Source organism: Rissa tridactyla, chromosome 2, assembly GCF_028500815.1.
Source record: "Rissa tridactyla isolate bRisTri1 chromosome 2, bRisTri1.patW.cur.20221130, whole genome shotgun sequence".
Lineage (NCBI taxonomy): Eukaryota > Metazoa > Chordata > Aves > Charadriiformes > Laridae > Rissa > Rissa tridactyla.
Window position 1 is genome coordinate 70,428,204 of NC_071467.1, and position 22,760 is coordinate 70,450,963.

The window sequence follows — 22,760 nt, forward strand, 5'->3', positions numbered from 1 at the left end:
CTGACGTCGCACCCCTGCTTCCCCCTCCGCTTCCCGCCCAGCGGGGCGGAAGTGACGCGCTACCGGCGCGCCCCGCCAGGCGCCCGCAGGAGGGATTCGCTGTGGCGGGCTGAGATGGCGGCGCCCGGAGTCCCCGTTACCGTCACCGTCACTTACAGTAAGAGCCGCCCGAGGGGGTGTGTGTGGGGGGTCCCGCCTCCAGCCGAGCCGAGCGCGGCCCGCGGCATCTCCCCCGCTGCCCTTCACCGCGCGGGTCGGGCCCCGGGGCCGCTCTTCCCGGCCGCCCCCGCTCCCCTCGGCCGTTAACGGTAGCCGGGCGCTGCGGGGCGGGCCCGCGTCTGCCCCTGGCAGCGGGGGTGAGCGGGAAGGGCGCTCGGGGCGGTGCGGGGGGCGGTGTGTGTGTGGCTGCCTTCGCCGCCCGAGCGGCAGAGGCTCCGCAAAGCCTTGAGGAGGCGGAAAATGGCGGGGCTGCGGCTGTCGGCTGGATGGCGGCAGCGTCCCTGGCCTTGCTGGGACAGCGGCCGGGCCTGCCTTGGCTTCGGCGAGGGTGGCACGGCTCGCCCTCCGCTTGGCCTGGCATCGGGGACGCTTCCTGCCCTAAGGTTTTACTTCTCTACTAGCTACCACCCCCCACTGTTTCCCTTAATCTGATCCAAGAGAAGGGGGAAAAAAAAAAAAGCCTTTTCCATATCAACAGGATGATCAAACTTGCCGCGCTGGGGTAAATCTGCAGGATGATGGTGGGAGCAGGTGACAAGGCTGTCCTTGCCAGAGAGCACTGAGCAGAGGTCACTTTTTGGGTAGTAATCTTCATTTAGATAAAATACATTGCTGAAGTCAGCATTGTATGTTAAAAGCAGGTGCTACCTGATGGCATCTCATCTTGTTTGTTCAATAAGCTTGAGCGTTCGCAAGATTGCAACAGAAAGTCGTTGTTTCGTCAGTATGGCAGCTGGGTGCTGGCCTGATGAAATGCATTACTCAAAGGCCAGCCAGCATGATTGAGCTTTTTTCCCTTGGGAAGGGAAATAAGAGGAAGGTGGAAAGAATGATGTGGTTAAGTCTGCAACTTAATATAAAAAGTTACTGCAAAGAGGTAAGAATAGCCCAGGCTCCACAGTTCTTAAAAATAAGATGGGAAATACCATGGTTAAACTTTGATGAAGTGAATCTAGGTGAGGCAGTAGGAGGAATGAGGAGGATAATAAGGTTTTAAATCAGCAAGGTATTCATCAGCTGATTTTTGTTAACAAAACTTTGGGTTTTATAGATTGTTTTTTAATTACTGAATAATAAATTCTGCTCTTGTTCCTTTTGCGCTATGCTGGTGACGTTCTTTCCCCCTTTAGACTTTATTTCTGCTTGCTCATTCATGTTTTCAAACTCACATTATTTTGTGAAAATGCTTTGTTTATCACCTGGCAGTTTTACCTAAGAGTCTTTGGTGACTAACTTGGTGGAATAATCTGGTTTAATCTTCATGATTCGTGTGCTTATTGGTGTTCTCAGAGAGTTCTGTCTGACCTGAGGGGTTTTCATTTGCAAAGATGACAATAACTTAACGATATTAACATATTTATAACTCCAGCATCTTGCTGTTTGCTAACAGTCATCTTATCTGAAAATGTTTTTATCTTTCCAGTTGTTTTCTTATCTAGTAATTACTTTGTCATTCATAAATAGCAATTAGAAGGCATCCTTCATCTTGGACTTCAGCTGTCTGATTTATACCTGTTGCTGTCGGGTACTGGTTTACTACTTAGCACAAATGTTTTTAATAAAGTTTTGCTTACATGACGGAAGTGTGGAAACATGGAAATAAGGGTTAAGAAAGAGAGTGGTAGTAGACCTACACGTGTCACTTGATGGTCTGCAAGATATTGAATTGACCTCTTTTTTAAATGTATTTAGGCTTTCTTTAAAAAACAGAGTTTGGAATTTTGCAGTAGTGCTTACTTTACATTAGTATTGTCATTCACTGAAACAAACTGATAAGCTATAATAGCAGTTCTAACCTATGAGGTGTTTTTCATGGTGATTTCACTCTGCTGTGGACTTACGGTAACGCTTTTGTTACAGTTTGCCCAAACTGGTACTCATAATTTGTAATTAAAGCTGTTTCCATTGCTAGGCAAGCTTCAGCTGTTCTCTTCCCCATTTGTTGTTTGATTGATTGTTTTCTCTCAACTGCTGACAGGCACAGCCCTTACACAAAGCAGTTGTATATATCAAAACAACTTTTAGAAATATACTGAGGTTAGGACCTAAATTTTTGTGTTTGTTTTTTATTTTTCCAAAAACAAATTGGGAAGAAGGTCTGTTTATGGAAAATGCTTGGGGGAGAGTTGGTATAACGTGATTTTGAGCTTAAACCATTTTGAAATTAAGAAATACTGTTGGAGCTTGGAAGTTTTTGAGGCCACAGTGTCAGTTGTCATGTGACTGTGAGGCTGGAACATTTTAAAATCGATGTTTCGAGCACTCTGTAAGAGATACGTATGCTTCAAATTAGGGTCATGAGAATAGTTTTCTTTCTGGTATTTGTTAAGGAGTTCTCTCTTCCTGTGAAGTAAAAAATGCGTGTCTTGATTTCCCTTGCAGCCAGTGGTGGCTGATTCCTGCAGGTGCTTTCAGATTGACAGGCCTTAAGTGTGTGGGAGCAGAGGGTTATTGAAAGGGTCTATTGCAAAGCAGAGATTAACAGACGTACTCCTTTTTTTTAAGAACTTCCTGCTGTTTGCATGCAAGTAATTTTAGGGAGTCTGAGTAGGGTGCTCCACAAGTGGGAGGTGACGTATAGACTGAGACTTCTCAAGGTGGTTAAGGCTGCATATCATCAGTATTATGGGAAGAAATAATTTTTGGACTATGAGAATTCTCTCAGGTGCTGGTGGAAGGGAGACAGGTTAAACATACATCGCTTGCTTCTCATGAATGAGGAGTAGGGAGCAAAGGAAGTGATAAATTGTCTCGGATTCCCCAAGACTCATGCTATTAAAAGTTCCAACAAGTAGGAAATGGAATACATCAGGAAGGTGTGGGTTTTCATGTTTTAGCTTGTGGGATGTCTGGACACCATCTGCGCTTTTAAAAAGAGGTGGGCAATAATATTTAGCAGGAGTGTTATGCCTGATTGAACCCTTCAGGTTATTAGAGTGTAAAACAAAACTTTCAGCTGAGATAAGGCACTGCAAGAGGAAAGAAATGCAATAGAATCCTTTGATTGAAAATTATTATTGTACATGAGAATCAGTGGTTTGAGAACTTTCTGCATTAATGGAAATAAATATTAGAAACGGATTCCTTTTCTAGGTAACAGTAAGTTACTCTGTTTTTTGTTAGGTAATGAAAAACACAGTATTCAGGTTGCTTCTCAACAGGAAGATGGTGAACCTACACTACAAGACATGGCTGTACTTATTGAACAAGTCACTGGAGTTCCAGTTCCTTTTCAGAAACTGATATACAAAGGTACTTGTAAATCTGGCAGTGTTTCTTATAGATGATACCTTTATCTTCATCACTTTCATGTGTCCATGTTTTGAATGTCTTCAAAAAGACATTCCTGTGCCCCTAGCTGTATTTTCACTGGTTTTTTCCTCTCTCATTTTCCATTTAGGGAAGTCTCTGAAAGAATTGGAACAACCATTGTCAGCACTTGGTGTTAAAAATGGTTGCAAAGTCATGTTGATTGGGAAAAGGGTAAGTGTTGCCTTTGAACCTTTTTTTCTTAAATTGTCATAATTTCTGTCAGTGGTTCGGCTGCTGAACACAGAAACAGGTTACAGCATAAACCTAATCTTGTATACCTACCCTTAAGGTTGAGTTCAATCTCATGCTGTACCACAAATAACTGCAGTTTGTACATTTTTGAAATTACATTATTGACTGACTTCTGCCTTACATTATTGACAAACTTCTACCTAATCTGTTGCTTGTCAGTGCTCATGAGCCTTCTGTGCACTGATGACCTTATCTGCTCATCGTATTTTCTGGTTAAAAAAAAAAGGCCATACTGAGTCTGCCGGGTTATTTCTAGTGAAATGACTTGTGGCTGGCTTTGCCAAGTAGAGGAAAGGGTTGTATCACATGATATAAATGCTACCTGTACTTTAAAGATGCTAAGCTAACAAAAAAAAAAAGTTTGCACTTTTCCTTTTTCCTTTCAAATTCATCTCATTTAATGTGTTTGTATACACTTTGACTGTATTTGTAATAGATGCTACCTATACTTTAAAGATGCTAAGCTAACAAAAAAAAAGTTTGCACCTTTCCTTTTTCCTTTCAAATTCATCTCTGCTTTGACTGTATTTGTAATTAAGCTTTGGTAGAAGCTTATTAAACAGGTATTAAAATATGGAAAGAATAACCACAGTGTAGCATGTATTTTAAATCAGCAGAAGCTTTTATGTCTGTATTGCCACCGTTGCTGCTTTTTAGCTGCATAGTGTCTCTATTTGTTCCATAGTTGTGAATGTTGTACTTTTGAATACACAGAATAGTCCAGAAGAAGAGGCTGAATTAAAGAAGTTAAAAGATTTGGAGAAGTCAGTGGAGCAAATAGCTAATAAGTTAGAGGAAGTTAATAAAGAGTTCACAAGTATCCAGAAGGTATGCCAGTTTTGTATCATTTCATATCTTTGCAAAACAGTTTTGTAGGTATATATATTTAAAAAAATACCATTTAAAGGTTTTGAGTAGTCAGTAATAGGCTGACCCTCTTAGCTGTCCAAGGGGCCTGTAGAATTCTTAGAGAATTTCAAATGCTATTTATGAGTTTGCAAAATGGAGACATGGCGTTGTTTGGAAAAAGGTAAATATTGTTGCATATTGGATAAATTATATTCTTTAGATCTGGAAAAACATAAAGAGTTCTCTCAAAGTCCAAAGAAGAATGTCTGTTACTTGTTTAATCTTTTAAGTAAACCTAGCAGATCTTAACATTTAGCATTTCAAGGACTGACAGAATACAGGTTGAGTTTGGAGTCCCTATCATACTTGAAACTACAGAAATAGTAAAAGATGTTTTCTGCTGTGGTGGACTGACAGATTTTCTAAGCTGAGTATTCTGTAAGGTATGGAATAATTTTTGCCTTTCCTTCCCTCTTTTTCTCCTCAGGGATTTTTAGCAAAAGATCTCCAAGCAGAAGCACTAAAACACCTGGACAAGAGGATAAAAGGAACTGCAGAGCAGTTCATGAAGATCCTGGAACAGATTGATGCCATTGTGAGTAAATAACTGCAGAAGAGGGTCAAACCCCAACAGAAGCTTACTGTTCAGAATATATCTTTCTTGTAATTTATTTGATATTTTAAACTACTAAAAAAAATATTTTGGCTTTGAAAATTAGTTAATTGGTTTGCTCATTTTTTCTTTAATATCCAGCTCTTGCCCCTGTATGTCTCCAAAAGACTACTTGGCAGCATCTATTTCTAAATGGTGACATTAATGCCTGTGTATGCATCCCCATTCTACAGAAGAGCTTCATTTGGGGCAGCAGCCTGTTAAGACTACATGAAATGGGTATCCTTTACTCAAGTTTTACCCTTTTAGTTTGTCGTGGCAAACTTTAATGTTAAACTTCATGGTCACAGTAAAGGTCTGGAAAAAAACACAACAGATACACTTTGTATTCTGTATCTCATAGGAACAAGGAGGTCCTGAAGACTGAAGAATTTTCTGGTCAGTCGTATGTGGACTGACAGTTCTTTTATTTGAGATGCCTTCATATTGAGGACTGGATTCTTTCTTTGGAATATACTGGGGTATATTCAAGTGCTTCACAGTCATTAATGAATCATAACCTTACAGCGTATTTCCAGAGTATAATATATATCTTCCTGTATCATGTAGTAGCTGAGAGGTAGGTGAGAATAAGGGACTTGTGCAGAGATAAAGGAAGATTGTGGTAACTAGGGTATTTTCTTATTCTGTTTCTCTGCTGGTCATTCTCTGTGAACTTCATTCTATAATTATGTTGTATATCATGATCATAATATCCTGCTCTGAAGGAAAAATGCTGCTTTTCTGTGGTAGTGATGTCTTTAGGTCTACTCCTTTATGGGATTGTTTCAGAAAGATTCCATGCAGACGCTTATAATTGGTAAACCAAATGTAGTTTAATTGATGGACACTTAGAAAAAGTTCAGCAGCAGACTAAATCAAAGACTAATATTTGAATTGGCCATCATCAAATGCTGTACAATATGGATGCTTTCCTAGGAATGGTGGGGAGCTCATTAGCTTATGTCATCCTTTCATACTGTGCACATACCATTAAAAATGGTAAACTAGCCTTTCTGTTTGTTATAGCCCACAGTTCTTAAGTGCTTTTTAAAATTGTATTATGTTAAGTATTTTAAAGTCTTTAAAATTTCTCTTTCCTTTTCTGCCTCACGTAGAGGAACATATTTTGCTGACAGTCCTTGAATGCTGTTAGTCATACAGACTTTGTATAACTGATACCCTCTTTGAAGTGGCAGATTTACTATGTGTTATCATGAAAATAGCAATAAGGTGACAACTGTTTCAACTGGGTGGGATTAAAGCTTATTTCTGATCTCTTCAATTTCTGATACTAAGTCCTATTTAGAAAAAAAATCAGTACTTGTGTGCTGGTGTACAGTTCTGGAAGCCAGCAAGCAGCCTAGAAAAACCCTTTCACTGCTTCCTAATTAATCCAAACTGAATTTCCCAAGTTTACTTTTGATTCTGGTATTGTTTGCATGGCTTAAACAGAAAGCAGGCTATTATCTATCTTCTTATCCAAAATATTCTAAATAGTCCTGGACAAGGGACTTTCAGGTTTAGTGCAAGATTTTAGAAGACTTACAGCCTGGTGAATTCATGTTTAGATTTAGGAAATAACGGAGTCCCTCTACCTCAGTTTTGTCTCTTGTGGAAGTGGAGCAGCCAGAGCTAAAACAAATTATAATTAGTATCTCTTAATGTTTGTAATAGTTGTTTGTTACTTTGTTGTATAAGAGCCTATGATATTGATGAGCCTCTTTTTTTTTTTTTTAAGCAAGAATTAAGTGAGAATTTTTATTACCAGTGATTGAAGTTACGTTACACATGCCAACGTCCATATTTACGTATTTTAATGTACAAAGGCAAGTGTGGCTTTTGTCACGAAAATTGAACGTCTGTGAAGTCTTCAGATGAGATACTTGTAGTTGGATGGAATCCTTACATAAGATGTAGCTGTTCAGTGTACTGGTATTACACCAGGTCATGCAAACAGGCCACCAACTTCCTGAGGTATTACTTAGCCGTACTGTAGTTGTGCAACATACAGAGGTAGCAACACAGAACGGTAATGAGGTATGTATATGAACGATAAATGGGCTCCACTGAAGTGAAAAGTGGTAAATAGAAATGCAAAGGAGAAAAGCATAAAGCTTCCAGAAAGTATTTTGTCTGTGTCTCAGAATTGTTTTATACAGTATTTAGTATTCTTTTTGTTAGCAAGTAAAAAGCAAGTTCTGACAAATCTCTTGAGTGCTATTGATTCAATCAACGGCATGTTAAAAAAAAGATAAAGGAAACAAAAAGTGTCTGAGTGAGCTGTTTTCTAAGCTAAGAGAGAAGAATGCATTCTAGAAGTGAAACACAGAGCAAGCTCACGCTCTAAGTGTTTCAGTTTGTTTCTTTGGCAGAAAATTGTTTTGAAAGCTCTTTAAACTGTCTTGGCTGTCATACATTGTTTGGACCAATAAAAACCATCTAGCTTGATACTGCTTGATACATCTAGCTTGAGCCAACTAGGGAAGGTCCTGCTGGACCTGTTGTTTGTGAACAGAGAAGAACTTGCAGGTGATGTGATGGTTGGAAGCCATTTTGGGCATAGCAATCATGAAATGATAGTTTTCAATTCTTGGAGAAGTAAGGAGAGGGATCAGCAGAACTACTACATTGGACTTCTCGGGGGCAGACTTTGGCCTGTTTAGGAGTCTGGTTGACAGAGTCCCTTGGGAGGCAGTCCTGAAGGGCAAAGGAGTTCAGGAAGGCTGGGCACTCTTCAAGAAGGAGATCTTTAAGGCATCCCTATGTGCCAAAAGATGAGCCAGTCGGGAAGAAGACTGGCCTGGCTGAGCAGAGAGCTTTGGCTGGAACTCAGCAGAGGAAAAGAGAGTTTATGACCTTTGGAAGAAGGGTCAGGCAACTCTGGATGACTACAAGGATGTCTTAAGGTTATGCAGGGACAAAATTAGAAGGGCTAAAGCCCAAGTAGAATTTAATCTGGCTACTGCTGTAAAGAACAATAAAAAATGTTTCTATAAATGCATTAGCAACAAAAGGAGGGCTAAGGAGAATCTCCATCCTCTGTTGGATGCGGGGGGAAACATGGTGACAAACCATGAGGAAAAGGCTGAGGTACTTAATGCCTTCTTTGCCTCAGCCTTTAGTAGTAAGACCAGTTGTTCTCTGTCTACCCAGTCCCCTGAGCTGGAAGGCAGGGACGGGGAGAAGAATGAAGCCCCCACTGTCCAAGGAGAAATGGTTAGTGACTTGCTGCACCACTTAGATGCTCACAAGTCTATGGTGACAGATGGGATCCACCCAGGGGTGCTGAGGGAGCTGGCGGAGGTGCTCACCAAGCCACTTTCCATCATGTATCAGCAGTCCTGGCTAACGGGGGAGGTCCCAGTTGACTGAAGCTTAACAAATGTGATGCCCATCTAAAAGAGGGGCGGGAAGGAGGATCCTGGGAACTAAAGGCCTGTCAGTCTGACCTCGGTGCCAGGGAAGGTTATGGAGCTGGTCATCTTGAGTGCCATCACATGGCACATACAGGATAATGAGGTGATCAGGCCCAGTCAGCATGGGTTTATGAAAGGCAGGTCCTGCTCGACTAACCTGATCTCCTTCTGTGACAAAGTGACCTACTTAGTGAATGAGGGAAAGGCTGTGGATGTGAGTTCCTGGACTTTAGTAAAGCTTTTGACACCATTTCCCACAGCGTTTTCCTAGAGAAACTGGCTGCCCATGGCTTGGACAAGTATATGCTTCACTGGGTGGTTGGATGGCCAGGCCCAAAAAGTTATGGTGAATGGAGTTAAATCCAGCTGGTGGCCAGTCACAAGTGGCGTTCCCCAGGGCTCAGTATTGGGCCTGGTTCTGTTTAATATCTTTATCAATGACCTGGACGAGGGTTTTGAGTGCACCCTCAGTAAGTTTGCAGATGACATCAAGCTGGGCAGAAGTGTTGATCAGCTTGAGGGTAGGAGGGCTCTACAGAGGGATCTGGACAGGCTGGATCAATGGACCGAGGCCAGTGGTATGAGGTTCAACAAAGCCGAGTGCTGGGTCATGCACTTGGGTCACAACAACCTCATGCAATTCTACAGGCTTGGGGAAGAGTGGCTGGAAAGCTGCCTGGCAGAAGAGGACCTGGGGGTGTGCCCAGGTGGCCAAGAAGGACAGTAGCATCCTGGCTCGTAGGAGAAATAGTGTGGCCAGAGAAGTGATTGTCCCCCTGTACTTGGCACTGGTGAGGCCGCACCTCCAATACCGTGTTCAGTCTTGGGCCCCTCACTACCTGAAGGACATTGAGGTGCTGGAGTGTGTCCAGAGAAGGGCAACGAAGCTGGTGAAGGGTCTCGAGCACAAGTCTTATGAGGAGCGGCTGAGGGAACAGGTTGTTTAGTCTGCTGAAAAGGAGGTTCTCTACAACTAACTAAAAGGAGGTTGTAGAGAGGTGGAGGTTGGTCTCTTCTTGCAGGTCACAAGCAATAGGACAAGAGGAAACAGCCTCAAGTTGTGCCAGGGGAGGTTTAGGATGGATATTAGAAAAAATTTCGTCACTGGAAGAGTTGTCAAGCACTGGAACAGGCTGCCCAGGGAAGTGGTTGAGTCACCATCCCTGGAGGTATTTAAAAGATCTGCAGATGTGGTGCTTAAGGACATGGTCTAGTGGTGGACTTGGCAGTGCTAGGTTAATGGACTTGATGATTTTAAAGGTCTTTTCCAACCTAAACAATTCTATGATTCTATACAAAATGAGATTTGTATGGTTATAGAGACCTAAGGGTGAGGAAGCCTGCATATTGTTTTCTGTCTGTTCTAGGGATGTCACCCTCTTGCTGTTAGCAGACAAGCTCATTAATTAGAGGAGCTGAATTTGGAACTTACACTCCTTTTTAATAGACTCTGTGTGTGTTCAACAGCTACGAATGTAAAAGAAGTGATTTTGGAAGTGGAGAAGTAGGTTGGTAGTCATAGAGTATTGGGGTGGGAGAGAAAAAATACAGCATTGTCACTGCCAGAGGTGTGAAAGGAAAGTCTTGAAGGGGTACTTTTAGGTAGAGTAGCTGTAACTTAAACTTTTAAATATTATATGTGTTTAAATAGCTGCTGCTTCCACAGTGGGAAGGGTGGAGGGGGTCTTATGAGAATCTTACGAATTTTGAATGCTGTGGCACAGTCAGACGTTCCTGTAAGCCACAGATCTTTGAAGTTTTCTTCAGGAGCAATACAAATCGAGTTGGTATACAACAGTTGAAGATTTGTGTGTGCCTCACCAGAAATGCCATTTATTTCGGCAGTTAAAAGATTTAGTTCAGGAGTAAAAGTCAAAGTACACTATTTATTACAAATCTCAGTGAGTAGAGAAAAGTCTCAACGAGTACAGAAAATCCTTGACTTAATCAGCTGGCACAGTTTTTTTAAATAACTGAAAGGCTTTTTCAAGAAAAAAAAGGAAAGCTTTTCTGAGATCAGTAGGAAAATATAAATCCACAGGCATGACACTATGTACTTCTTGAGAGCCTGCTCTAATTTACATGAAGTCTGTCACCAATAGTGCATTCTGAGAGGTTACTTTTTTTTTCTTATGATGATTTCTTATTAAATGGCAGATTTGTAATCTGGAAAGACAATATTGCAGAGAACAGATTGTTCTAACAACTGGAAAAAAAAAGCTTTCTCTTCTGAAATATCAGTCACTGATTTTGTTTACATAAATTCATGACAAAAATCATCTGTCAAATTGCATGTACGAGTATTGAGGACATTGATAACATTACTGACTCCTAATTACGTTCTGGTGGTCCATCCGCCTTTCTTGAGGATTTTTTTTAGGTTATAATTCCTCTGTAAAACTTACTTAAATTTCTGTACTGTTCTGATGAAGCTTTTTTCACTGTCTCCTTGTCCCTGCTATGCTTGTCATCTGGTAAATCAATACCAAACAAACATGTCAAGGATTAAAAGAAATAAATATACTGAAAAAAACTTCATTGTGCCTATAACAAACATTTCCCAGGCTTCTGGAAAGTTTTGCCACTTAAAATGAGAACTTACTACTAAACCTTTGAATTTATCTGGATAAATAAACTTTGATAAACATTTCTTACAATAAATCTTCAATCTACGAGCATGAATCACAAACATAAAATCAAAGCTTTGGGGGAAAATTTTTCTAAAGCATAAGGAGCCCGAAGATACTATGATCCATCAGTGAGGGTAGAGCGCTTAGTTACCACTTCTGCATTCAGAAAACTCATTGACAAGTGCTGCCACTTAATAACTGCTTTTAAAGAAGGTGCTCAGATGTCTCCCTAGATGAAAAAGATTCAGTGTCAACACAATTTGCTTATCCAGTTTACCAATTTATTTAACAATAAGTTAAAAAAAGTGCAGATCTGGTAGTCAATAAAACTAGATACTAAAATATTCTATGTTGGTTTGGATTTTTTTAAAAAAAGTAACAGAAAAGCTTCTTGCTAGGTGGATGGGGTGTCAACACAAAATCCTTGTTTGCAGCTGATTAGCACTGGTGCCCTGTGTAGCAGAGTGATTTTTATTTTTTAAGCAATTTGATAACAAACCAAAAATGTTTCTAGCTATTATTGCTAGTGATTGTTAAGGTAGGAGATTTACTGTTTTAAGAATGCTGTCCCTTTGGTTCTGATAAAATAGTCATTAATAATAAATTTGACTAGCATTTGTTTTGTTTATTCACTGACTACACTGCTATTGAGTGGATTCAGGCATCAGATGTTACCTGCCGGGGTCTGTGGTTTGGGATATAAGAAGTAACCAAAGAGGAGAACAAAGATGTAGTGGCAACACTAAGCTTAAAAATTGGAAAAAAAAAAAATTGGAAGCGCTTCTAAAACCAATGCGACTTGAGCAGAGCTGTAGGTGATGTTCTGTGGCAAAGGGAGGTGGTGTTATTAGGAGATGAGCTGGGAGAGGGGAAAGAAATGGTAAGAGAGTCCGTATTTGGTAAGAAGCAGTGCTCAGGAGAGAGGGACGCTGGGTTCGTAGTTAAAAGAACACTCAAGAACAGAGAGGATCAAGAGGCAAGAAAATGCACATGCATTAATTTATTACTTTGTAAACGGTGATTGGTTTTAAGGATTTCTCGTATAAAGCATGAGTGTTGTGCACACAAAAGATGAGTCTTCGAGGACGTAACGCGTGTGTCTCTGCAGCGCATCTTGTCAGTGTATCGGCAGGGTGAGAGCTCTTGAAGAGATGTGGTTAAGCAACTCTGGATTTGTGGGTGCGGGGTGGTATCAGGGGGACTTGGGCTCTGTTTCAGGGTGGATGGGGGAGGATAAAGAGCCTGTGCTCAGGAGTTCTACAGAAGCTGCTGGGGTGAAGCCAGCACTGCATCACTGTTGAAAGTTTAAGACCATACAGACCAAGGCCTGTAAGACTTGGGCAGGGTTTTATCGCAGAGACAGTGCAATGCAAAGAGAAGACCTGCTATAAAAGTAAGAATATGCTTTGCAGTGGAAAGCCAAAGACTAATCCAAATTACTGCTCTGCAAGCAATGCTAGCACCAAAATGTAGATTTGGCAAGAGTTTTGCATAAGCACTGCTTAGGCTTAAGCTACTCATTCTTTAATTAAATTTGATTTTAATTAAATATTAAAATGTTATTGTGACTTAAGGTTTATTGCCAGCTTCACCTGTTAAACCCTGAATAGTTGGACAACGTATTCCTGGAGAGGAGACGTAAGCTGACTAAGGTAAAACAGAGAGACTGTGAGATTTAATTTGATGTTAAGATTTGTAAACTTTACTAATTTGATTGCGAAACACCTTTTAAGCAGCTTGGTAAGTTAGTACATTTAGGCCTTCCAATTCCATGTCTCTGCCAGGGGGATTACAAGGTGTGATTTTTTTAAAAAAAAAAAAAAAAGCTATGACAGTGTGCAGGCACACATAGGCATTTGCACGCACAGATGTAATTAAAAAGAGCAGTTTTGAAAAATGTTGTCAAAAATAGATGTAGTCTGAATGTCTTCTCTACACTCAGATTTTGAAGTTTCCTCCAGTTACCAATATCTATTTTAGAAACAGACTTTGTGTGGTAAACTCAGCTGGAGTTCCCTGTCTGCTGTTGAAAGTTAACTTAGGTCTATTTGCTGTTTCAGATTGGTAGGAATACTTGCATAGGCCAGAATCTCGTCCAGAAAGTACAGCCTGAAATAAGTACTCAGCAAAGGGAGACGGGCAGTGTAACGGAGCTAGTGCATAATTTCATTTTTAACTTGATTATTAAGAAATTCCAAGTCATGGAAAACTTCAAGGCATAAAAGAATTTGTGTGTCAGTGAGATTAACATCTTCATTTTCTGGTAAGACTCAGACATTAATAATTAGACCTAACCCATCTTTGTTCTTTCAGGCTATTACGTATATGAAGTCAAACTAGTACGCATCAAATACTCTCTTTATGTTAAAGGTTTCTTGACATATTTTGTTAATTTTAGACAGTGAATTGTGTTGTTGAAAACCAAGGGAAAATAAGGAATGTTTTCTTGTGTGGTTGCAGGGTCCTATGTCTAAGATCCCTTAGAATACTTCATATAACTTTATTATATATTTTTAAACTTTTTTGTACATGTGACAACTATAAATACTCCAAAGGCCACCTTTTTTATTTGTGAACTGGAACTGGTCTTTGAAGAGAATTCACCCACAGCTTTAAACTATTTTCTCAATTGCTTTGTAATGTCTTTGGAGCATTCAGTTTCTGAAAGGAAAGCATGTAATACAGTCTTTTCACAGTGTCTTCTCTTATTGGGAGGAGACATGGGTTTAGCATGCTACAGCGAGCAAGGTCTTATTGCAGTACACAGTACCAGAAAACACACTTTGTAAAGAGCAAAATAGCTTCCAAAATGAACAACTGAAAAAAAAAAATCTGTGCTTTGGAAAATGGACGCGTGCCACTTGTAAAGAGAGTTTTCATTTTAGACAGACTGCTGTTGAAGATGTTTATTACATCTTTATTGCATTTTTTATTACAGCTTTTGAACCTATCCTGTGCTGTAAATCCGAGGTTGTAAGGTGACATTACATAAATGAAGAAAGTGACCAGTGTAGGACAGGCTCTTTTAGGAGGATTTACATTGTATATGACAGATTCCTGGAGTTAACCTGGTAACTTACTTTCGGAGCTACTTCTCCTCCTTTTTCTCACAAAGTAAGAGGAGTTGGAAAGGATAGATAGGTGATGGAACGTATCTTAGGATAAACTGGAGAGTGTTTTTTGTATTAAGATGATTAACATAAATTTAAAAAAAAAAACAAAACGAACAAACAAAAACAACATAACTTTTAGTTTTTAGATACTTCTCTCCATGTTTGTAAGATAACACTGCACCAGTTTGCATTTGGAAGGGTATCTCCCTTAATCCACATACTCTTGTGCCTCTGATACTGATGGTCATTTTTCCACCGGAAAGAAATATGTCCAGTTTCTGGTTCTGTTTTAGGAGGCGCGGTCTGACAGAAAAGCTCTCTGCAAGAGAGATACCTTTTCTGATCTTGAAGGGAAGTGTTAAAAGTTGATAGGAGTTTTATACAGCTTAACAGTGCTGCTATTTGGGAAAACTGATAACTGGAGTAACAGAAATGGAAGCTGGAACTACAGGAATAGAAGAAGATCCTTTCTCCTACTCATCTTCCAAAAGCAAACTAACAAAATAAATGAAAAAGACCTGGCACTGGGAAGTGTTTAGTGTAGTAGTAGTTACTCCCACATCCAACTTTCATGCTTTCCTAGGAGACAAGAAGCAGCATTATGCATTTCTTCTTCCAGCTGGGCATAGAAAGTGAAAGGTATTTTATCCAGAAGTTTACGTAAAGGTAAAATGTAAGAATGTGTCCAGCTTGCTCCATTGCATGCCCATTTTCTCCTCACCCACAGTGCTGGGAACGCGTGCTAAGCCTGGTAATTATTATTTCTTTATCTAATATCACTTACAGTGTGCTAATTACTGCACAAGTACTGGAGCAGTGTGACCCCTGAACTTTCTGGAATTTCCTGGATTCTTCCTGGAATCCCAGATGCCTGTAGTTTCACTTCCCGTGATGGACTGTTTTTCAGTGTGGAGTCTTGTGTATTTTTAACTCCAATATTTAAGACCATGTATGTTTGGCTGGACGCTAGGAGAAAGCAACTTTTTTTTTTTTTGTTATTGTTATCAAAGATTATGTATCTAAACCTTCCAGTGGGGCTTGCATTTTAGCTGAAACGAAACATAGTAGTATCCGGAAAAGTCTAGTCTTGATATGGAGTTAGGGTGGGAAATAAAAAGTATGCTAACGAGAAACTTCAAGATTTTTTTGCGTTTTCAACGGTGAGGGCATCATGTTTCTAAGAATTTTCACATAAACTATATGATGATAATTATCTGTTTTACCTGTTTCAAAAAAACATCATAAACCTGAGCACCATTCCCCACCAACACCCCGATTTCACACTACTTCAAAAGGACAAAGCATATAACATTTGCTGTGGTGATACACATGAATATATTGGGTAGTAGGAGTACGGAAAATGACGCAGTTTGAATTAAATTAAAAGCTGTCAGTGTGTAACACTTTGCATCTGTTCCCTTCCATGAGTAGATTATGGAGAAGATAAGATGTACAGCTTAGACTGGCAATGCCTGCATTACTGATGATATGTTGTAATGATGGCAAGTGATTGAGTTAATGTGTTCATAAGAAATTAATTCATCTTACAGTCTCTGAAAAATATGAAGTTGAAACTCAGCAGAACAGTTAACATACACCACAGTAGACAAAAGCAGTATATGCAGTTATTTGCTAGCTCAGTTCTTTGTAATTAGGGGGCTGTGTCCTAGACTTACTGAACTTATTCTTTTAAATTCTTCCTTGCGTAATCATCTTTACTGAGCAGGCACGGCGTTTTCAGGGTGCCTTTTAAGAGCATTCTTTGATACATTCAGTTTTTGTTATAAGTTGAATACGTTAATTCCAACATTAAGCTGCATCAACTTGTGTGTTTATTTTACTGCAGAATCTGCCGGAGAATTTCAGTGATTGCAAACTGAAAAAGAAGGGGTTGGTGAAAAGGGTTCAGGTGAGTATTTTTATTTTTTGTTTTTCCATTAATGCTGGGCACTTGTATACCAAGAGTTTGTGAAAATCAGAGCTGTTTAGTGCTTAGATTTTTCAGTGTTTGTTCTTACGTTGGTATTTCTTAGGACCTCCCTTTAAAGGGTATTTAATAGCTTTATAAAACATTATATGAAAATACAGGTTTTCATAGTTCATGCTGTTTCCGGATAATGTTTGTAATTTACATTAGTGGCTGGCCTTATGGCAGCCTGATGATGTAAAGTAATTCTGATAAGTTATAAGGAAAAAGGGATGATTCCTCCTTTCCCATGTCTTGGTGGGCTGGTGTAACGAATGAGGTCTGGGCACAAAGATGCACTCAACTCTAACTCCTGCTGGACCATGCTAGAAGTGTTCTTTGGAAAGTTTAGCTTCTATTGCAGTGTACCAACTTTCTATGGCGGAATCTCTAAAGTATAATCTATACAGAAGAACAGCTTTGCTGGGCATGGGGTTTTTAATTGCTTTGCCATTTTACAATGCTTAAAAATTCCTAGGCATTGTTTTCTTAGAGACCTTGAGATGAAGGTTTGTTACTAAATACTGGAATTCATCCTTCCACCCTCCTCCCCCAAAAGCCAAACTTCCATAAATGAGGGGCAGTGCTACTCATATTACTGCTTTTATTTGTGTTATGCTATTTGTATTGTGCTTCAGTCACAGGTTAGATTCCTGGAAATTATTTGTGAAAATACCTTGCATTCATATATGGAGTTTAAATGTTTTGTCTTTTAGTATAACCTTATTAAATACTTTCTATAAACGTTTCCCAAACTTTTTAAAATAGACATCTGTTTTAAAGGAAGCCTTATCAAGAAGTACCCGATAGTAGAAATGTTATAACTTTAGGGACAAAGCCCTTTGTTACAGAGTTAAGTTCAGATAATGCAAATTGAAATGAAGATGATTGCTGGTGTAGCTGTTTTATTTGGGGCTCTGAACGTGCTTTTGACTCCATGCACTTAACCAAAATAGCAAAAATTTGTAACGGAGGTATAGCTATCACCCTCATGGCAAGCTACTGGAGCTCCACTCTTGGGTGAAGTTATTGCAGAAATAAGTGGCGTTTTGTACAAGAACTGCTGTTAAAGCATAAAACAGACTCTGTTAAGCAGAGATCAGAATTATTGTGCTTTTGTAGGCACGGTTTTGTGCAACTGTAGTTTATAAACCCTTTGAGGACTGCAGAAGAATCTAAGGGGTTTCAGACCAGAGCAGTCAACAACTTGTTTTTCCAGAGCCAGAAAACGATGGCAAGTTATGCTCTTAAGCATTCATGAAAGCAAGGGGGAGCTATTAACTGACTTCCGTTGCTGGCAATCGCGTGTCTTCCAGAATGGTGAGACAGGTATAACATACTTGCAGCCAGCAGCTGCAATTTTTACACCATGACTTTTTCATCCCTCAAATCCTTACAGAAGTGAGTTGATGCCAGCTCAAGGGATTGGTTGAAGACAGATGATTCAAAACAGTGTGATGGTTAAGAAGCATTCACCTGGGACAACAGTCTGCTGCTCTAGAGGGAAGGAAGTTTCTTAATGTCGTTTTAATGTAAATAACATTAAATATCTGGTTTGATTGTTAAAGTCTAGTGCAGACATAGCAAAACTATGTGCAAGACGTTTATAGATAGTGGGAGAGTCCTCTCAGAAGCTACAATGTACTCGCATACATTGGAATTGGCCTGAAAGAGTTTATGGGCTTAAAGTGCGCTGTGTACAGCACCACGTGACGGGTGGCTGCTGGCTCTTAATTGCTGTGTTGCTATACTTGTAAGAACTTGCGGGCAGGCTCTAAGAAAGCTTAAGGCGCTGTGGACTGCCCTTTTTGGAAAGGAACCTTCTGTCTTTTGAGGCACACCAGCTACCTACTGATAAACATGGGGTTCATGTTGCTGTGTAGTCCTGAGAAATAGAAGAGGCCTTGGTTTAATGAAAGCTTATTTTAGATTTCACTGAGTAGGTTTGTTGCTCCCACCTTTGGCTACAGAATTATGTGTTCTAGAGAGGAGTTTAAAAGTCATGTTCCAAACTGAAGCACTAACTTACCTGAACCTTTATGATCCTTGTTGTTGGTTATGAACTTTGGATCAACTCAAAGAACTTGAGCGGCAGGACTGGTGAGGATGGGCAGCCACGTTGCCTTATCAAATGCCATGCTTCTGTTGGATTCCGGGTAAACAAAATTGCGAATAAGCTATTATTAAAACTGAACTTACAAGGCAGTTGTTGAGTTGGCTTCTTCAAACTCATGATGGAAACTGCAGTTTCTGTTCTTAAGAAGGATCTACAGTTGCTGTAATTTCATCCCCAATAACATTTGTTTGTTTCTTATTCTCAGGTTTTTCTTGCCCAGTGTGATACGGTTGAAGGAAATATTGGCCAAGAAATGGACAAGCTACAGTCAAAGAATTTGGCCCTGGCAGAATGAGGCATTGCCCTACGTAATTAGGAAACATAATTGCTCTATGAGCAAGAAGAAAAGTTTGCTCTTTGTTTTGGAGCACGTATTCAGCTTTTTTTTTTTTTTTTTTTTTAAGCCCAGTCTGTTAGACTGGTATTAGTCAGTCATTTCTCACTGGTTGTCTTGTTTGCCGCTTGGTTAGACCTATTATTTTGAAAAGAAAATCCTTCCTGAAGAATTACAGAAACAATCTTTGTGGTGAATTGCTATGTATCTTATGGACGACTGTTTAGTTTGTTACAAAGTTTGCAGTGATGGGCAGTTTTGTCTGATATGTCTTTGAATTTATTTACAGCTCAAATCAGAGAAGGTCTATAATCCTGTAAGTGCCATAAGTTGCAATTGTAGGACTTCAGCTTGATTGAAAAAGGCAAACTGAGACGACATCTGTGAAAGTCAAACGTTGTAGTAGACAGTTCAGAGCAATAAAAAAAACCCTACGCATTTGTATCTATGTAATGTTTGTATGCATTTATAAATATAAGAAAGCTTAAATATAAGGGAGTCGTACCTATTTTAGCCTTAAATTGTCATAATAGATGGCATGTACTGTAACATGTATGGTACTTAATTTTGAGTGGTGCTTTAAGTTGTTACTGAGCTCCTTGATACAGACTTATGTTTTTTACAGAGATTTCTGATGTACTGTGGTTTTTATAGATTATTCTTATTTTTATTGTTTGTGTTCCGCCTTGAGTTATGGTGGGAAATGAAATGAGATTACTCATGCTGCTCATATACCGAGGGTTCAGTTCAAGCAAGGTATGACTAAGGAGCTATTTTCAAAGGGGTTTTTATACTTTTTTTCTTGATTTCACAGAATTCATGATGCTATATTTAATGGAAAATTGCAGTGATTATTTCTAGTCTGCTAAGGTAATCGGTTTTTATAACATGTTACAAAGTGACACAACTTTAGTTATGTGACTGAGGATTATGACTGATTCTTGCAGTCAGATATGTGCCGTGCTTTGCCTTCTCTGCTAGGTGAAGAATAAGCTTTTGTGGGAGATAGTAACTGTCAGGAGGTGCAGCCAACTTTGCAGTTGTTGGTCAGAGCCCGTAGCTAACGTACCTATAATGGGAGTTGCTTTTTCACCGATGCTTCTGGTCGGTAGATCAGTCATATACGCGGTGGCTGGTGAGGTAGTGGCTGGTAAGGAGCCGGTTTCAGAGGGAGAAGAAAAGCTTTCGTCTCAAATGAGTCAGACTGAGGACATTCAAAAATGGCCCTTAGGTAGAGAGTCTTCATCTGTATGTGGCTGTTTTAAGATTAGCTGTCCTTTCAAGACAAAAATAGGAAATATGTTCAAAAAAAAATAATGTTAATTTCTAATAAATTATAAACTTATCTAATACCTAAAGTAGTATTATTAAAGTATTACCTTTGATGTTTGCAATTGGAGGAGCATTTCTTTAGTGAAAAATGCCATTGGACAAATGAAGTTATAGCCCTGCATTAGAAAGGGTCACTTTTATTCTAAAAATGCCTTTTGACCACACCAAGATTGCAGTTGCCATATTTTGTACTGTTAACCAGTTTCTTCAAGGTTGTATTTTTTCCATATGCAACTCTCTCGCCAGCATCTGTCGAGGATTTTAAGGACTAAACTCCTAGGAAGCTTGTCTGTCATGTTAGGAGAATGGTATGTTTGGCAGGACCGTGGATGTTTTTTCCTAGGCTGCTAAGTCAGGTCATGCTGTGTGTTCCCAGCACTTTAAGGTGAGGAGAAAGAAGAGTTGGTTGTAACCATCTTTGTGAAGCCCTACTTAGAGTAGGACCAGATTCAGCTGACTCTTAAACCACCAGCAGTGCTGTTGCCTAATTCAGGGGATGCAGAAGTGTCCACCTTCCTGTGTTGGAGAGGATTCTCACCCTCTCAAATGTAAGTCCTCTTAACGCATTGAACTTTCACAGGTGCACATATAATAAGCAAAGTGTCCTCTTGGCCATGAAATGAGCTGGGAGCTGTGGTCATGGCTAAGACTGTGTCCCTTTCTGCTGCTCCTTCCTATTTTTCTTTCGTGCGTGAGAACACTAAGGCTATGGGCAGACATTGTCTTCCCAGCACTCCTTACCAGAAACTGCTGCTTGTTGTGAGTGCATCCTCAGCCTGGAGTAACTTCAAGATGTTCCGTAGTAGATCTTTTGATAATCTGGTACTTGGAGGCAACGAGAGTGGTGATGAACCTCTCCCTCCAGCACATCCAGATTCAGCAAAGGGTAGGTGTCCTGAGCTGAAGTTACCTTGCGGTGGTGACTCCTGGTGTCAGAGCGTTTGGTTTCTGGGACAAAAGTATGTGTACAAAGACAAACTTTTGCAGGAAGAAAATTCTTGTCTTCCAAATATAAAAATGAGTTAATTTGTTTTGGAAAACAGATGGTTGTATTTAGAGTTATCTAAGACCTTCTAGAGTGGATTGACTTTTATACTTAATATGGAAAGAGGAGCCCTACGCTTCATTTTTTCATAATAGCCTTAAATTTCAGTAAAAGCAAACTTCTGTGCTTTTGAAAGTGCAGCAGACTGCAACTGTGGGAGGAAGGGGAAGGAAGAGGTGATTTTAAATATTCTTCAGAATTTGTAAAGGCAAACATAGAGCTCAGTCAAGCTTAAGGTATGTTCTCTCACTGATTCTGTAGCATCACAGGTGTACTGTGATACCTGTTTTGCTACTGAATCATTCCCCCCCGCCACCCCCAGCCGTCTGCCCTGATGGTGTCAAAGAGAAGTGACTCCCTTTGGCCTTGGTTGCACTTACCCCATCGTCTTCCTCCGGTCACCGTGTTAATCTGGCTGCATTTACGCACCTGGGGTTTCCCACCCAGGCAAAACCTCTTACCGCAAAGTTTTCTCTTTTATGAAAATGGAAGTCGAATCATGCGCCGCCCCCCTCCCTGTCCCATCCCCCCCCGCCCCCCCGCCTTTCTCCTTCACCTCCCTGTAAGCTGCTGTGGGAGGCGAATCAAGCACGATGTTGAGGGATCCACGGAGCCCGGAGCCATGGGACGGTGTGTAATGGGCTGCTCATAGTGATGGCCTCCTCGGTGACGACGTCGTCCTGAAGGTAATGCTGCTGTCAGCCTGGAGGGACGCTTCCTTCACTTTTTAGCAGTCACTCGTGGTTTGGAGTGGAGTACTTGACACTGTGGAATGTGGGGCTGGATTTTTTTTATTTACTTATTTTATTGTGCTATCGTACATGAAACGGTAAAAATAAAACTATGGAACGTTCTCTACCCTCCTTGGTCATGGTGTGGTTACTAGAGGCTGTAGGTGGGCTGTGTTTTGGTGGGGAGAATCCATATGCTGCACAGTGTGGGCTGTGTTTGGGAGCAGCAGCCGGCCGTGTGCCGCGTCCTGTGCGATGTACCGTGCTGTGCCTCCAGAAGGGCTGCGGGGGCTCAGCCCCAAACCTCACCGCCGTTGGCAACCAGCCCTGCCATAAGGAAAGCTGGGGGGGCATTTAAAAGGACTTTTCACAGTTGGGTTGCCCGCTGAGGGTTTCTGGACCTGGGTGTATGGGATAGCCTGGGGCGGTTTTTTGTGGGTTTTTTTGGTTTTTTTTACTTATTTAGGGTGGGTTTGGGGGCACTTTTCAGGGAGGTTATTCAGAGGCGTGGCCTAACAGCTGGATTAGGGAATTTGTTCAGGGGTGTGGCCAAACAGCTGGATTATGGTGCCCCTCTAGTTCCGGTGGCACTCTGAAGGTTTAATTGCTGAAAAACCTGATGAAGGCGGAGAACTTAATTCTGTCCCACTGCCCGCATAATTTCATTTCTCCTGGTGCTGCCCTCCCCCGGGGGCGGGGCTTCCTGTTCTGACCACGCCCCACTATAAGCCACGCCCCACTATAAGCCACGCCCCCCGACGCCTTCTCCCCGCCCCCCGACGCCTTCTCC

At 40.6% G+C, this 22,760-nt stretch overlaps 1 protein-coding gene across 8 annotated transcripts; it reads left to right on the top strand.

Annotated features, from left to right (window-relative positions):
• The first annotated feature begins 27 nt into the window (after positions 1 to 27).
• Positions 28 to 22,092, top strand: BAG1 (BAG cochaperone 1). 8 transcript variants are annotated; one of them, XR_008464970.1, is made up of 9 exons: positions 51 to 157; positions 3,343 to 3,471; positions 3,620 to 3,702; positions 4,498 to 4,611; positions 5,120 to 5,227; positions 5,387 to 5,524; positions 12,920 to 12,985; positions 13,394 to 13,596; positions 16,293 to 16,355. XR_008464970.1 is itself a non-coding variant. In XM_054192262.1 (7 exons), the coding sequence occupies exons 1-7, from the start codon at positions 115 to 117 to the stop codon at positions 18,821 to 18,823; spliced, it is 630 nt and encodes a 209-aa protein (XP_054048237.1). In that variant the 5' UTR covers positions 28 to 114; the 3' UTR covers positions 18,824 to 22,092. The 8 variants fall into 8 exon arrangements, 2 of the variants coding, with proteins under 2 accessions (XP_054048237.1, XP_054048235.1); XR_008464973.1 differs by lacking the exons at positions 5,387 to 5,524; positions 13,394 to 13,596 and adding an exon at positions 18,734 to 18,809 and having other exon boundaries at positions 12,908 to 12,985; XR_008464969.1 differs by lacking the exon at positions 13,394 to 13,596 and having other exon boundaries at positions 16,293 to 16,357.
• The last annotated feature ends 668 nt before the right edge of the window (positions 22,093 to 22,760 follow it).